We start from the raw sequence: 15378 nt of genomic DNA, 5'->3' as shown, positions 1-15378 counted from the left end.
CTCACAGCAAACATGTTGCGACCGCATGGTTTTTGTTTTACGTTCGATCGTTTAAAGTTCGAAGCGTTCTAGCTTACAATATGCCAGTTGGTATACGTAGCAACTGGTTGCATTCACATAAGTTTGTCATACGGACAGCCATGTGCGTGCGCATATATGTATATGCATATGCATGTAATATTTGGAATCAAAAACTATTACAAAATAAAATTAAACTTTTTCAAAAAGGGCAAAGACAAGGGAAAACTCCAGATATAACTATTTTAGTTTAGTCGGCGACTATTGTAATTCACCGCGTCGCGCATCTTGCCTGTCAACTTTTCGAAATGTTCATTCAATTAATAAGAGCAGCAAGATTTCGTCTTCACTGTGCTGTGTACCCTACACATTTAGGCTTTATTAGGACAGCCATGGTAGGAAATTCAGAAAGTTAAGCCTCACTAGAGACTATTTAAGGCCCCTAATTGCTATGGTCTTGGACAGCTTGAGGAATGAACTGTTCGTGTGAACATGCATACATATACATATGTGTGTTAGGAAAAGGAATATACAGACACACATACATATGTATGTGAAATATGAGCATGCAATATTATGTGTCTGAACATGTATGTGTGTGTATGTACACCAGGATTGCCAAATATATTATCCTATCTCTTATTTTTTGTTACAATAAACAAATCCAAAGACTTGTTTCCACACGAGGTAGGGTCTCACCCTGTCAACGTCAACCGAAACGCTCATATTGTTGGGTTTGGGAAGCTTTTTTTTTTCATTTTTTATTTTTATTTTTTGATGTTATTGTTGTTCCCATTGCTGATGCCGCTGCCTGCGTTTCATGAGCAGCAGATCATTGTCAGGCCCGGTTCTCAATTTTTGGTATAATACATACACGTCGTACCTACTACATGCACACACTGAAAGAATCTCCTGTAGTTTTTTAATTTTCAATTTTTCGCTTGCCTCTTTTCGGGTTGAAGGACCACGGCCCCTTCTCAACAAGAGACCGCTGCCCGCTCTGACCGGACCTGCCCTCTGCCCATGGAGATTGTGCGCATTCACCCTGCGGCGGCTAATTAAAAATGCGCCAAGACCGAGGGTTGGGTTGGCTGAGGAGCACCGAAATGTTTGAGAAATATCTTTGCCTGATCCTAAAGAACATCAATTTTTGGTTAGTTTCTTCGTTTGCATTTGATTTTGGGCTTGATTTAACTGTTATATAAAGTATTGCCTTCGCTTTTACATTTGAAGCTTTCAAATAAATATAATATGTGAGCTTTTTTTAAATAAAAATCGTATGACAATTTAAACTAAATTGTTCATACTAAAGTGAACAGTTCGGTAGGGTGTGTGATTTAGGGTAAATAAAAAGTTATCCTCAAATTATCACAATGAACATCACAATGAACAAACGACATCAGAAGCTAACTAGTTATATAATTGTCATACGAACATATTTGTGAGTGGAAAAGTTTTCAGCAGAAACATACTGAAATTCATAAAATTCAATGACAAGTATATGATATAGTTGCTCGATATTGAAAGGCTTTTGTCTTTTTTATATGTAGCGAAATTGGTGAAACTATTCCAGTTCGAGTTTTGCCAAGACATCTTGGCAAACAGAAATGAAATTAATTTTCGATTAATTAAGAATATATATACATAGGTAAAATATTGCATGATCAAATTAAACTAACATCGCCTTTGGGATGAAAAAAACAGGACAATTTGTTATAAACTATAAATCGGATTGTTTTATTAAAATTTGGATAATTTGTGTTAAATACACACCAAGCCTAAAAAATGTGTGTGGGCCGGCCGGCTCGGTATTTTGCGCCGCGAACCGAACTACCCAAATTTGATTTGCCCTGCAGTCAGGGTTAATTTCAATCGTAATTGCATAATGCCCAGTCCGATGATCAAATTTTGGCCGGTGGTGTTGCTGCTCCGCTCTGACCTTCTTGACCTGTTTGACCTTGTTTCGCATCTCCGCTGGCACAGCTGACGTAAGTTACGCACTTCCAGCAGCACTCAGGAAATGGAGTCACTGTCGAAACGCCATCGCCGTTGCACATTTCGAAAGGAGCTGGTTTCTGACAACTATTGGTAAAGGATATCAACTAACTGTCCTGAAGATATACCATTATCAACTTCGACTTACTAATGAATCAGGGCGTCGCCTTCTGTATTTTGGCATACGAAGACTCCGCATGTGTTCTCATCTTTAAGAACTCCACCCACTAGAAGTTCCGTTCCTTCACTGGCCCCAGTTCGAGATGCTGCAGTTTCTCCTGCGGCCGGCGCTGCAGCATCTCCTCCAGCTGCACCAGCTTCACCTGCTGGTGCAGCTGCACCAGGAGCGGCTCCAGGTGCAGCACCTGCAGCCGCTGGTGCTTTACTGCTTTTGGTTTTACACCCGTTCGCTAAACACATTGACACATAAGTGCATCTCGACCAATTCAAATATTTGTTGGTTACCTCCTTTCTCCATTTTTTGGTAATGAACTAACGCGCTGATGCAAAACGCAAAGCCAATCAGGATAACAACTTTGGGATAAACGTATTGCATGATCTCTCAAATTGTACAGTGAATGCAGCAATTAAAACTGTAATTTCTGCATAGTGAAAATGCCTTTTATAGTTTAAATTCTTGTAGGCGATTCGGGTACCTTTAGACACGTGTTCTTGCACCTGTCAGGCCAATTCTTACAAAAATGTAGCGCAGCTAAATTCTGAGAAAAATCAAAATCCATTCATTGAATATGTATTTCTTATTTTTAATTGAATTTAATCGTACGGTAATCACAAACTAAGTATTTTTTTTTACCGGCTCCATTTACACGTGTAGCAGGTTGGTTTTACCCGGCGTTGCCCAACCGTCAGTTAGCTAACCAGCCAATCAGTAAATCTGCCAGTCAGGATAAACCGCTTAGTAGCTGGATACGTTTTCATATGACATATATTTACATAGGTTTAGAAACGTGGCAAAATGAGTTTGGAATTAGTTAAGACGATGCTGTTGATCTGAAAGGGGCTAATCTCACATCTGAAATTTAAACTTTTAATTATATCATAAAAAATATAAAATAATGGCATTGTAGGCTAAATAATCGAATGGATATTGAGTGGCAGGTAGCTGTGAGTTCTTCGGCTGCGTCGCTGTCGGAAGGTGCCGGCGGAGGCCTTTTGCTTGGCCTCGACTGCAGCGCAGGCTGCTTTATATGCCGCCTGTTTTGTCTTTTCGTAGTCCTCGCGTGCGCTGTGAAGCTGCTTTGACAGAGACCCCAAACGATTCCTGGCCGCCTCGAGCAGCTGCACCTTGGCGGTCATTTCCTGCTGTGAGCCCATGGCCACAGTCTGAATGTTGCTCAGATTCTCTTTGATCGTCTTGTGGAGTGCGGTGAGCGCCTCAAACTGACTCGTGGCGGCCCGTGCCGCCTCTATTGCGGCATTCATGTTGGCCTCCGTGTTTTGGAGCGAGACAGTCTCCTCTTCCACAACAGCATTGGCCTCCTGCATTTCCTGTTCCAACTGCTGGACAACCATTTGCTTGCCGGTGAGCGCCGCTTCGGCTGCCTTGGCTGACTGGAATGCCTTTTCGGCCAGCTCCTGCTTGATGTGCTGGGCAGCCAATTGGCCGGCTGCGTGCTGCGCCTCGTTAGCTGCCTTCGCATCCTGTGCCGCCTTCATGGCTATGCTGGAGGACTTTTGCTTGGGATCACCGGGAGTAAATATTTTTTTAACATCACATTGTCTGTCGGAATTTGATTCAGAGCAACCTGATCCGCCAGCCTCATTCCCTCCACCTGCGGCTCCTTCACGGTTTCCAGATGGATCCGTCAAGGGGCTTTGGTTTTCAACTTCTCTTCCAGCTGCACTATTGATAGCAGCAAAGTCTGCGTAAAGGTTTTGAGGCCACGCCATGCGTTTTCGATGATGCCGCTAAGGGTTGAACGCATCAGATTCGCCAAGATTTAAATAACCCCCATCCCCCACTCACCTTGACGAGTCGATAGCCAATGGTGTTCGTGATTGAGGACAGCAGACACATTGCGAGCAGTAGACAAAGGAACGCACTGTGTATTCGCATGGAGAACAATATTACAAGCTTCTCATCGCACTGGATAAGTCGACGAAGTACGTTGCTTAGATTGAGTGCTTGACGTGCTGAGCAAGTGCTCCAAGTTGCTTTGATTTTAATTCCAGTCAATTTAACGTTCCGATTCCCTCAAACAGAAGAATCGAGCCACCATAGCCTAGCACTACTTATTCATATTATTTTTAATAAAGAGAAATATGCGCTTATCTCGTTATGGCTTAGACTGTCATCTTTGCATTGGATTCCGAGTTGTGTCAACATACTTTTGAAATACTTTTTAACTGACAGCACATGATATACTGATCAGGGCTGCAAAGCCCCAATATAATATATATATATATATGCGTTTCAGTTCATGTTCCCAAGCAACTCTCAGATCTTAAGCAACTACCCGATTCGTGAACCTGGTTGTCTACATGCTTGAGCCAAGACTTAGGTTCATTCATTAATTCCATTGCTATCGAAAGAATAATACTTTGGGGTCGAGTCTTCAGTAACAAAAAACAATAAAAAAAAAAAAACAATTTGGTTTGATTTAGCTTTTGGTTCATAGTAAAATTGAAGTTCTAGTTTCGCGACGAACTATTATATAAAAACTTTATGCCGTATACTCTTTTCAGATGGTAAAAGAGCATAAGTATTTATTAATACCCAATCTAAATCAAGATCCTATTTTATTTATATTAACATGTAAAAGTTCAACGTGGTTTGCACTTAATACAAAATGAATCACTGAAGAATATCCTGAAAACTCAAGACTTTGAAAACAATTAGATCAAATAAATAGCACCCTGGCAGAATTCGTCTTCTCATACGTCTTACACGTTTATTGATTAAATAAGGAAGAAAAAAAATCGTTATTTACAGCCCCAGCACTAAATAAACTAAACATTCGATTCGTGTTACGATTGGAGGAGTCTGGGATGGTGCCCAGTGACACAAGGGAATTGTTTATGATTAAATGTAGAGTTTGAATATGTGTATACAAAAATCAGTGCAATATTTGCCCGTACATATTACGTTTGCTCGTACTCCTAGTCGTAGACGAGTAGCCGAATATTGATTTCCCTGCTATAAAAGCAAAACTCGAGTGGATATGCCACAGTTAGAAGCATTTTTGCATTGATTGTGCGGACTGAATCATTATGAAACATATCTGTGAGATATACTTTATTATCTTCGGGCTGGTCTGCAGTGCCAATGCCTTGGTACATATGGTGCATTTGGGCAAGGGCGGTAAGAATGTGATGAATATTCATATTCTTGTTGTAATCACTTTCACCTCCCTCCCTTACGTATAGTCAACGGATGCATTACTGCGAAAGGCGAGGTTAAAGTTGGTGAAGAGGTCCCAGATGAGAAAACATGCGGAATATTTGTGTGCCTAGATAAAGATGGCAATGGCGTCTATCAATTGTAAGTTTTAATAGTTCTACCAAAAGGCTACATCATCCTTTAATATCAGGTCCCCTCATAGTTGTCAGAAACCGGTGAGCTTTGCCAATTGCAAAACTGATCTCGTCAATACCAAGGGCAAATTTCCCGATTGTTGCTGGCAGTGTGTAGAGGGTGTGGCCTGTTAAGGCAAGGCAATGGGCCCTAGCCAATCCAATAAATAACATATCACAGCTGCAGTCCAGTTATCTGAGTGACCCATTCATTCAGGCCACCTCATGGCTAGTGCATGGATGAGGCTGAGTCTTAGCCCCAGGCCAGCTTGGCAGCCGGGTTTATTCATAAGATTCATAGTTTGTAATGACTATAATTAAAATTCTTGTAATTAAAATGATAATATAATTGCAAATCTACTAAATAAGTTGAACAAGGTACGGCATTTATCCCTATGCATAAAATTCTGAGTTGGGTCTTAAACGTGTTAGAATAGATCTTACCCTGGCTCGACCATTTAAAGTTGTCTTTTCCGTATTGTATATATCATGTATGTTAGTGTGTACTTAGTAAATATATATATATATATATATATATAAATATATATATACGTGTGTGTGTGTGTGTGTGTGTGCAGCACCTCAGCATTCCATTTGCGTCTCATTTGTTGTCTGGTCGCTGTCTGTCTCTTTGTCTGAGTGTCCGCGTATCTTTGTATCTTATAGATACATAGCGCATTCTAAAGTGTCTACAAGTGATGAGCACGGCATTTAGTTGCAATTTTCAGTTTCACTTGGCGACGACGTCGACGCCGGTGAAAAAGAAACAAATACGAAGACAAAAAAACAAAAACAACAGCTACAAAGTAAAAGACTTGCATAGACGAATAAAAATAAAAATAAATAAAATGCAAACGGGCAAAAACAAAGGCGATATAGACATGAATTGCTATAAAAATGTGAGCTATGCTAGATGCAAATGCTAAAAGCGAGAAAGAAGCCGAAGTAGAAATCTACGGCCAGCCCAAAGCCGACTGACAAACTATTACAAAGAACAAATAGATTGTGTATAGGACATATATAATCAAATATATATTGTTAGGAACACCAATAACATTCAATTTAAATAATTAAAAGCTAACCTGCTATCTGGGATTCAAACAAGCTCCTCTCCTCCTGGGGAATGTGGATGTTAAATATAAATTTGAATTGAAAACTAAATTTTGATTTGCCTGAAACGTTAAGAAACCATCATATTAATTCTACTTGAAATGAACAAGTAAATTTTATAATCACTTTTCGTAATTATTGGTATAGGAAACTACAAATAAAAAGATGTAAGCCCACTAAATTTTATTTTTAATTATATAACAGCACATTTAATCTTTGATACGCCTTTCGAAACACAAAGTGTTGGCGCTGGGGCTAGGGTTCGAGAACTAATTCGATTATTCGAAAAAATGCATGCGCTGGCAACATGAACAATGTCTGAGCGGGGTCAGAGTTTAGACGCCAGACAGATAAGTATATCAAAAAGTCATACAGTCATACAGTCGGGGTAATTACAAACTAGTACTCGTAAGTTAGCCACTGCATGTCAAACTGTGTCATATGGCATATTAAAATCAAAGTCTTGAAAAGAAAATGCCTCAAACAGCCGTGCATTAAATAATCAACATGATAACCCCAAAAGTCGCTCGGGCAGTACATTCTGTTGGAACGACCGAAACAAACTAAAACTCAAATGAAGCTGACGCTAAAACCGAAACTGATAATCTGTCACACAGGCACAATATAAATACGTACATATCATATTGTGTACATGCATGGAATCAAATACAAATATTTATTTTTAATGCCCTATTAAAATAGAATTCTAGTAGTGCGATTGCGGCCAGCGACGAGACAACAAACACAAAATTAAGTTTGCTTATCAACTATGCATGTGTGTGTTTGTGCATTTGACTGAATGACAACAACAAGAACCTAACTAGGATTGATAAGGCGACGAAACAGCACTGTTCTGACAGTGTGTGGCTGTGCATGGGTCAGAGTTCAAACATAATACCGTACTTAGACAAATCTGGACGGACCATAATCGAATCTAAGTGGAAACCTGCTTATCAGCAGGTCAGCTCCGAGCTCAGCTCAAATAGCTATTAAATGGGAACAGCAAGTGCTCGAAATGCATGACTTTTAAAAAAAAACCTCTTAAGTAATTTTTGATTTTGGTAAATGGTATACAGCTTGACATCAGAGCTAGACAAATAAAATAGCCGGAATGCTCTAATTTATCTAGCACAAAATGGAATAATGCTTAAATTGATATTTCAGAGAGATTGAGCTTTTAATGATCCGTATTATTTTTCTGATTAGTTTTCGCATTAAAGGTAATTTTGAAAGTTTCCTCCCAAAGAGTATCAAATAGTTGTGCTTTACTCTGAAACTAAGTTTCTAGGAAGATTTGTATTACGTCGTAGCGGACCCGGGGTCTTTTGGAGAGCAACAGGTTGCTGCCGTTGGCAACCGGGAATCCAGTTATGTACTAGCTTCAGCTTCGGTGATTCCAGGGCAACAACAAGAACGAGCGCCAAGTATTTGACGCCGCTGGGGCTATCAATGCAATTGAACTCTGGTAACGGGCAACTGACAACCAACAGCAATCGAAGAGAGAACGATAAAGAGAGACACAAGTATGAAGGAGAGTGAGAGAGAAATAGTCGTATGCATGTGAATTCATTTGTAGGTACACATACGGTATATATGTGAATACATATAGAACAAGTATAACAACTTGCTGGATGATTTGAAACTAGTGCCGAGATCTGTTGGACTCATTTTAATTGCAAGTAATCTTTATAAATAGAAAACATGACGAAGACACCCAAGAACGTAAAGCAAAGACCGAAGAAGGTCCCCTTCGACTCCGAACCGAGTCCGATTTATGCATGAATGCGGTGGACAACGCTCGCACTAACGACCAATGCATAAATCAATGAGGAGGGCTTCAGAATTCGAAGGGGATATAACCAGGCAAAAACTAAACGTGGAAGCCAATGCGAAAAATGAACTGGCACTGGCCATAAATGAGTAATTGCTGACATTGCCGTAGCCATTGCCATGTTCAGCGGAGGCAGAGACAGAGGCATAGGCAGAGGCAAAGCCAGAGGCTGCAGCTGAAGGAAACAAGCGGCGTTCAGTTCTGGAGTCCGGTTCCGTTTTTAGCGGAGACAACAACCCATAAATGTGCGCCTAGACAAAGGCCTAAAACAAACAACCAAGGCTTAAGCAGCAGCAATACTTAGTGACCATCCATGCCAGTGCTTGGCATTCAATTACAATTACAGCCCCCATGCCGACAACAACGGCAACAGACCGACTGGACTTCAGCAGAAAAATGCTTGGTGTCTCTTGGAGTGTTGCTGTATTGGTAGCTTGGATAACTTGGAGTCTTGGGCTTGGCTTTTTGGTCTTGGTCTTGCGGCTGACGGCCGGCGTGGCTTCCAGGTAACGTCGTCTCTCTAACGGTTTGCCGCGATACTTGTTTGTATCTCTATATTTCCATCTTCAACTTCAACTTCAACTTCAGCTCCAGCGCCAACTCCCAACTCCATCTCCGTCAGCATTTCTATTTGAATCTGTTGGTGCGATGCGCGCGTCTCATGTTGACAAACTCACTTAACAAATCCACAACTACTTATACAACCCGCAATACAACAAACAGTAATTTTTCTCGCTTCATTGGCATCGTCTGCCGATTGCTGACTGCCGACTGCTGACTGCCGGGAAGAAGCCTGTAAAGCGAGCATAAGCATGTCGGCGGTTTGTTTAGTCAACTTGCTCCGTGAAGCCAGTGGAGCGGCAGGGACTGGCGCGAGAGGAGAGGGTATATGGGCAGACTGAGAGGGGCGACTTAAAACTTGGCTGCTGCCAGTTAAGTAAACAGAGAATTTGTATTGTACAAAGGCCACAGACAGACACAGACACACACACACACACACACATACAGCGACAGACGCAGACACAGATACAGATACAGCAGCTACTCGGCATTGCGGCTGACCGTTGTTTGCCTTGCTCTAGAGTTCTCCATGGCTACAGAACACAGCCTGGGCGCGGCTGCATCCATATAGGCTCTTAATGATATAGCTATACCAAAATATATATGCGTATATATAAAAAAAAATGTCATGAAATGAAACGAATTTCGTCTATGCCATCGCCAGCATCCAATGCACATTATAAAAGTCCAAGAACAACACTCTGCAACATGATTTTCAATTTCATTGGGGTCATTTCCATCAATTTGACTAAATCTGATTGTTTAAGTGGGGCCTATCCTTGGGTATTTGCTTATGTTCTTACCAATTAAATTGGCCGGTGTTTAAAAGTATTCTAGCCAAAGCATTTTTGGCACGTGTAGCACATGATTCACAAACCAAACTAAAATTGGAACTAATCATGAATCGAACCAGCAACTTTATTTCTTTGGTTTTATCGCTCTGATTTTTACATCAGTCGTTAAATACCACGCATGTTTTGGATCAACATTCTTGTGGCCTTAATTTTGAAGCTGTGTTCTACTGTGTACTCTGGTTGACTGAAAGATACAAAATTACACGCAAGCTGCGACACTTATGCTAGACGCGACAATAATATTTCTATAGCAGAAACTTCACACTTAATGTATTTTGCAAAAAAAAAAAAAAAAATATGTAAGCAGCAAAAAAGAAAACACATAAACAGAAAAGAAAAAAACACGGGAAACAAAAACAAATTGAAAAACCTCCAAAGTAGTTGCACATGTTGCCTCAGGCGGCCCAAATTACTTGTGGCCAAGCAGAGCCGCAGCAGAGGAGCAGCAGACGGCAACGGCGGCGACTAGTCAATGCTTTAAGGAATATGGCAGCAAATAATTAAAACATATTTAAAAATAGTTTGCCATATGGATGACGACTACAACGGCAACGACAACGACAACGACGGCGACGGCGACGAGGCCCGGCTGGGTAATGGCTGATGGCTGATGGTGACGTGGCTGGTCAGCCCCCAAGAACAACAAAAGCCAACAATTTCGTCTGGCCAAATGCGACGCCAACTCCGACGCAGCCGCCACCCGCCGCCCGCCACCCCCATGGCCAGCAGCCGTGCCACATTTACTAAATACAGATACAGATACAAATGCAATTGCAGATACTTTTCGTCTGCTAGTCGACTTCTAACAGCCATCCATCTAACCATCTATCTATACCAACAATTACAACTTGTCCTCTCATCTCGTCTGCTGCCAAGTTCAAAATTATATGCTTTGCACTTTATTTTGTTCATGTCAAAAAGAAACAACAAACAGAACAACAACAACAACAAATACACCGGTTCTTATTTGAGTTGAAAAAATAATTCGGAAAACTTGTTGGATTTTTTGTTTAGCCAAAAATACACGTTTGTAGCCGAAAATCTGCGCCAGCCAGGCGCTAATGTTGTTGTTTCAGTTTCTCAATATACCCTGATAGAAGGTAACTCACTTTCTCACGACGTGTGTAACGACTTGTAATATATATATAAATTGTTGTTCAGTAACAGTAAAGGGGTGCAAGCCTTTTTATTTGGCCTGGAAGCTGGGTTTTTGCATCATTGAGCCCAGGCTTATGAATCTTTCTTTTTAAGTTTTTTTTTTAGTAGCACAATTTAATTTGAAAATTAATCTCTCCAATTTCGTTGTAAAACTTTGTAGATGTTCAGTCTATGAATTATATGTAAATATTAATTTAAATATATTTTGAACGAACTAAAGCATATAGCACATTTACCACTTATTTGAATTCTAAGGAATTTTGCTCAAACTCAAAGAATAGTTCACCTTTCTCTCAAAGTAATTGCAAAACCATATCAAATCGGACTTCTATAGCATATTGCTGACATAGGAACAATCGGTCTAAGGTAAAGGGTATGCATAAGAGAAATGTCTGAAAGGGTATTTAATCCACGGCGTTTTTTCATGCTTTCGGTTATCTCTTTTTCTTATTTTGCTGAGTAAAAGTGCCTAAAAAGTATCTGCTGTATAGCTGCATCTGTGGCTGTATCTGTCGGATGGTGCGAATTTATTTTCGTCATTTTTATTTAATTTTATTTCATTTTTGTTTTTGTATACTTACACGCTGAGCGCGTGCGAGAATCTTACAAATGAAAATTGTAATATTTTCGACAGCAAACAAATTTGAAATGTCTCTGAAACGTTTGTTGGATCATTTTTTTCATTTAATTTTCTTTTGTTTTGGTTTTCCGTTGGTGAATCCCAACAGACGTTGAAAATTGCAACTTTGTGTGCGAGCCGTTGGCCGAGCTAACATACTTACCCATTTCTATATCAATTAATTTGATTACTCTACTAAACTGAAAGCGAGACGCTCCCCAAATGCAATCAATCAGTCACGCGTATCTACGAATAGCTGCCGTGCATAATTCATAAGGTTCCCCATCTTGTGCCGCGTGTGCTCGGTTGTTAAGTTGGCGCCAATTGAGTTTGAAAATCGAGTAGCCGCCCGATGGATGCATTCCCCTGATCATCATGCAATCTGGCCAGATCACAAATCGAACACTATGTAATTTTTATGGCAAATAAATTACTTGGCGCAGAATTACAAATTGCTGCGATTTGCAATTAAAATTGCAAAACAAGGCATAGCAAAGCCAGAGACTTCAATTTATGTGACTCGCTCTCGGTATGCACTTGGACCCAACTCTCGGCGTGTTCCTGGGGCCAGGTAAATCTCTTAATTACCTCGCTAGTTGCATTCGCTGCCGTCAAAGGCAACAGGTGTGCGCTTATTAACTCATTATAAATGCATTTCAGTGCAGTTCGATTTGCTTTTAGCTTTCTGAAAAGCATTTCAATTGACACGACACTCGCACATTTTCGAATGCGTGCCAATGCCGCAGTTTTTCCATCTGTTGCTGCCCGCAGCTTAGGGTGGTTCAAGCCACTGCGGAACATTTTAAACTGTTTAGAGACACTTTCACTAATTGTGCATTAATTCATTTCAAAAATATACACTAGCCATAAATGTATACAAAACGCTGACTGACTGACTGATCAATTTCTACTGTAGTTCTCGCTACTTTTTACGTCGGTTTTCGCTTTACCAATCGATTCGATTTTCTCATTTTGTTATACAAAAATGGTTGAGAAAGTTTTATGGGATACATGCCTTAGACTTTTCGTAACACCCAACTCCTTGGCTGCCTAATAATGATTTGTTGGAGAAAGGTTTCGCCTGACAAGATTCAAACTCAAAACTCTACAGTATAATCACAATTTCGCACATTTGCGAGCCGAATAATATCCACTAGTATAACTATCTATCTACAAATCGACAAAAGAAATCTGACTACGTTGGGAAAACTGCAGTTTATTGCAATTAATTAGACATTCGCATTGCCAGCTGACTAGCTAAATAAGTTCGATGGTTTTTTAGACTCCTGAGACGCCCTCATGCAAATATTTACATGCTCTTGTACCGTGTTTGAAATGCAAATTCAATTTGTTAAATGGTTTTAGTTGGCAAATCTCGGAACTTGTTTTGCGTGAGTATGCAATTAACGCCGTCCGTCGTATATTCATCCATCATAATTTTATTTAGTTAATTATAATTTCAGCGTACTCGTATTTACAAGCTGTCTCCGTCAACTTGTCAGTCTCTGCGAGTGTGTGTGTGTGTGTTGAAGATGCTATTAAGATAAGAGTAGATAATCAAGAATAGCATCAAACACGTATCTATTGTAAGCATTAGTTGCGCCAAAGTTAGAAAGGTCGGAAACTGAAGAGTGATGCTCCCTGGGCAGCTGCTGCTTTCTTTGGAAAAGCCTGGCTAAGGGCTAGCGAGCATTAGGAGAATTTCAAATTTGTTTCATGTACTTAAGAAATACCAGAACTTCACTAAGAATTTCGACGTGCGCGCAAAACGAGCTGCAACTTCCGCAATAAATTCAAAAATGAAATATAAAAATGCTTCTTATGCTTGCATAAAATAAATCGGCATTCCAACGGCCGCAACCCAAATTTTCCCACCACATTCGCAGACAAGCAAAAAAGATAAAAAAAATAAAATAAAATAAAATAAAATATAATCAAATAAAAGTATCGGGGCACACACAATGACCATCAAGTGACGGCAGTCGGTTATGTGATCCATTTGTCATATATGGTATATTTCTATATGAGTTGTAAAAAAACTGCTTGGATCAGCTGGTTCTGCCTAGAATTACTGAATGAATGGGCGAGTGTTGTGTGTGCGTGTGTATCTGTATGTGTGTGTATCTGCATGGGGGGAATATGATCTGATATTTTGAGTTTAATTCCTTCACTTGAAAGTTGCCCATTGTGCGCCAATTGAGTCATCAGGGGGATTAGACATTGGGCCACAGCCCCAGAGCCCATACCAGTAACAGTAACAGTAAGACTTCGAGCGCCAGTAGAAGCCGCAGTTCCAACAATTTTGCCCAGGCGATAATAAATAACAAAAGCTTTGAGGCACGGTTATTGGATATGGAGCGGATCGGTCGCAACTCAAACGGATATATAATATGAGCGCACAGGGGCTTTCGGCTTCATTTTTTTTTTTTTTTTTTTTTAATGTTTCTCATAATAAAACCCAATGATATCTGGTGGCGAACCAGAACTTGAACTTGTGATCCACACACATCAAAATGTATTTATCAGCGCTTTTTTTCCAGAAAAAAAAAAAAAACAAAAACTAAAAAACTAAACTCAAACAAATTTTTGTTTTATATACAAGTACAAGTACAATGATAGTAGCATAACTTCTGACTGATTAGTGTAGAGCTTCAAAGCGGACATTTTTATTGTTCACCAACTTATGGGTGCACGTTAAGACTATTGAATGAAACTATTTCATTTATTCTCAAGCCTACACGCAGTTTATTATTTATCAATTATAAATGGTAAATATCAAAGATCTTGCCCTGATGGTCATTTACATTGAGTAGTTCCAACAAATCCCCGATGCGGCCCCATCAACAAGCTAAATAAACTCTAGCTAAGAAACTCATTACTGATCTCGTTGCTCACAATCGAGTGATTTGAGTCTGCCGAAACATACAAATGACAGCATTAAAAATTGTCAATTTTGTTTGACTCCCTAATTATTATCATTTCTATATTGGTTTTTATTTATTATAAATGCTCTTCACTTTGTGATGAACAATACATTAAATAGACAAGTAAATAAATATACAATTACTACTTGAATTGAACCCTCGACCTCTCGCTTCTTGGTCCGACGCTGATGCACCTACACAACTACAGCTACGCTCTTTTGATGCCTTTCGTTAAAATATGACCATTTCAGCTTCATAGCTTTAGTGGCTTGTACCACCGTTCAGTCATTCAGTTAAGACAAACTCTTTTTGATATAGATTGAGTATTACATTTTTGAAACGTATTCGGCAGCATTAAAAACAAAAGTTTTCCGAGGTGCCGACCCTAGTTCATTTCCTGTTGAATATTTGAACTGGCCCGGACCGGGGCAGAGGCAAGGCCAACTAATACCTTCAGGTTGACAACTTGAATAATGCGTCTTTTGTTCTAGGTGCCGTGTCGGCCAACATAGAACAACGTATCCAGAAAGTGCCACCGAATATGATAACCATGCTGACAGCACAAATGAGAGCCACCTACAAAGTGCATACAAATACTCGAACAGGCGACAAACAAACAAACAAACAGACAAACAAACAAATGAACAAATATTTGCTCTAACGGGAGGAGCAAACCAAGTTGGAGGCGATAAAATGGTTTTTATGATAAATACATAATACAATAAGTACACACACACACACACACACACACTCTGGACATTTTTAAATGGGCCA

The 15378-nt window shown here is 39.9% G+C and overlaps 3 protein-coding genes and 1 long non-coding RNA gene across 5 annotated transcripts in view; 2 read left to right on the top strand and 2 right to left on the bottom strand.

The window, feature by feature from the left end:
- LOC116651093 (uncharacterized) overlaps positions 1–15378 on the top strand; it is a 61629-nt gene that overhangs the window by 21223 nt on the left and 25028 nt on the right. The gene's annotated exons all lie outside the window — the stretch shown is intronic.
- LOC6625294 (brain acid soluble protein 1) lies at positions 1728–2633 on the bottom strand. The gene is made up of 3 exons (XM_015173906.3): positions 2479–2633; positions 2162–2423; positions 1728–2100 (listed from the first exon to the last, which is right to left on the bottom strand). The coding sequence occupies exons 1-3, from the start codon at positions 2567–2569 to the stop codon at positions 1920–1922; spliced, it is 534 nt and encodes a 177-aa protein (XP_015029392.1). The 5' UTR covers positions 2570–2633; the 3' UTR covers positions 1728–1919.
- On the bottom strand, positions 3048–4352 carry LOC26530999 (uncharacterized protein CG45076). Its single transcript, XM_015174782.3, has 2 exons — positions 4001–4352; positions 3048–3942 (listed from the first exon to the last, which is right to left on the bottom strand). The coding sequence occupies exons 1-2, from the start codon at positions 4088–4090 to the stop codon at positions 3103–3105; spliced, it is 930 nt and encodes a 309-aa protein (XP_015030268.1). The 5' UTR covers positions 4091–4352; the 3' UTR covers positions 3048–3102.
- On the top strand, positions 4884–5979 carry LOC6625295 (uncharacterized). Of its 2 annotated transcripts, none has more exons than XM_032436899.2 (3): positions 4884–5335; positions 5401–5515; positions 5565–5979. In XM_032436899.2, the coding sequence occupies exons 1-3, from the start codon at positions 5245–5247 to the stop codon at positions 5680–5682; spliced, it is 324 nt and encodes a 107-aa protein (XP_032292790.1). In that variant the 5' UTR covers positions 4884–5244; the 3' UTR covers positions 5683–5979. The 2 variants fall into 2 exon arrangements, with proteins under 2 accessions (XP_032292790.1, XP_015029836.1); XM_015174350.3 differs by having other exon boundaries at positions 5059–5335; positions 5577–5933.

The sequence above is a fragment of the Drosophila virilis genome, chromosome 5 (genome assembly GCF_030788295.1).
Source record: "Drosophila virilis strain 15010-1051.87 chromosome 5, Dvir_AGI_RSII-ME, whole genome shotgun sequence".
In the NCBI taxonomy this organism is placed as follows: Eukaryota; Metazoa; Arthropoda; class Insecta; order Diptera; family Drosophilidae; genus Drosophila; species Drosophila virilis.
The sequence above is the reverse complement of the archived record's forward strand: the minus strand, read 5'-3'. Positions and strand labels throughout refer to the sequence as shown.

Coding starts and splice junctions, on each gene's coding strand:
- LOC6625294 (XM_015173906.3), bottom strand. CDS start 2,569: ATGCAATACGTTTATCCCAAAGTTGTTATCCTGATTGGCTTTGCGTTT. Junction 2,424..2,478: donor CCAAAAAATGGAGAAAGGAG/GTAACCAACAAA, acceptor CAATGTGTTTAG/CGAACGGGTGTAAAACCAAA. Junction 2,101..2,161: donor GGCGACGCCCTGATTCATTA/GTAAGTCGAAGT, acceptor CTTTACCAATAG/TTGTCAGAAACCAGCTCCTT.
- LOC26530999 (XM_015174782.3), bottom strand. CDS start 4,090: ATGCGAATACACAGTGCGTTCCTTTGTCTACTGCTCGCAATGTGTCTG. Junction 3,943..4,000: donor TTGGCTATCGACTCGTCAAG/GTGAGTGGGGGA, acceptor TTCAACCCTTAG/CGGCATCATCGAAAACGCAT.
- LOC6625295 (XM_032436899.2), top strand. CDS start 5,245: ATGAAACATATCTGTGAGATATACTTTATTATCTTCGGGCTGGTCTGC. Junction 5,336..5,400: donor GGTGCATTTGGGCAAGGGCG/GTAAGAATGTGA, acceptor CCTTACGTATAG/TCAACGGATGCATTACTGCG. Junction 5,516..5,564: donor GGCAATGGCGTCTATCAATT/GTAAGTTTTAAT, acceptor CTTTAATATCAG/GTCCCCTCATAGTTGTCAGA.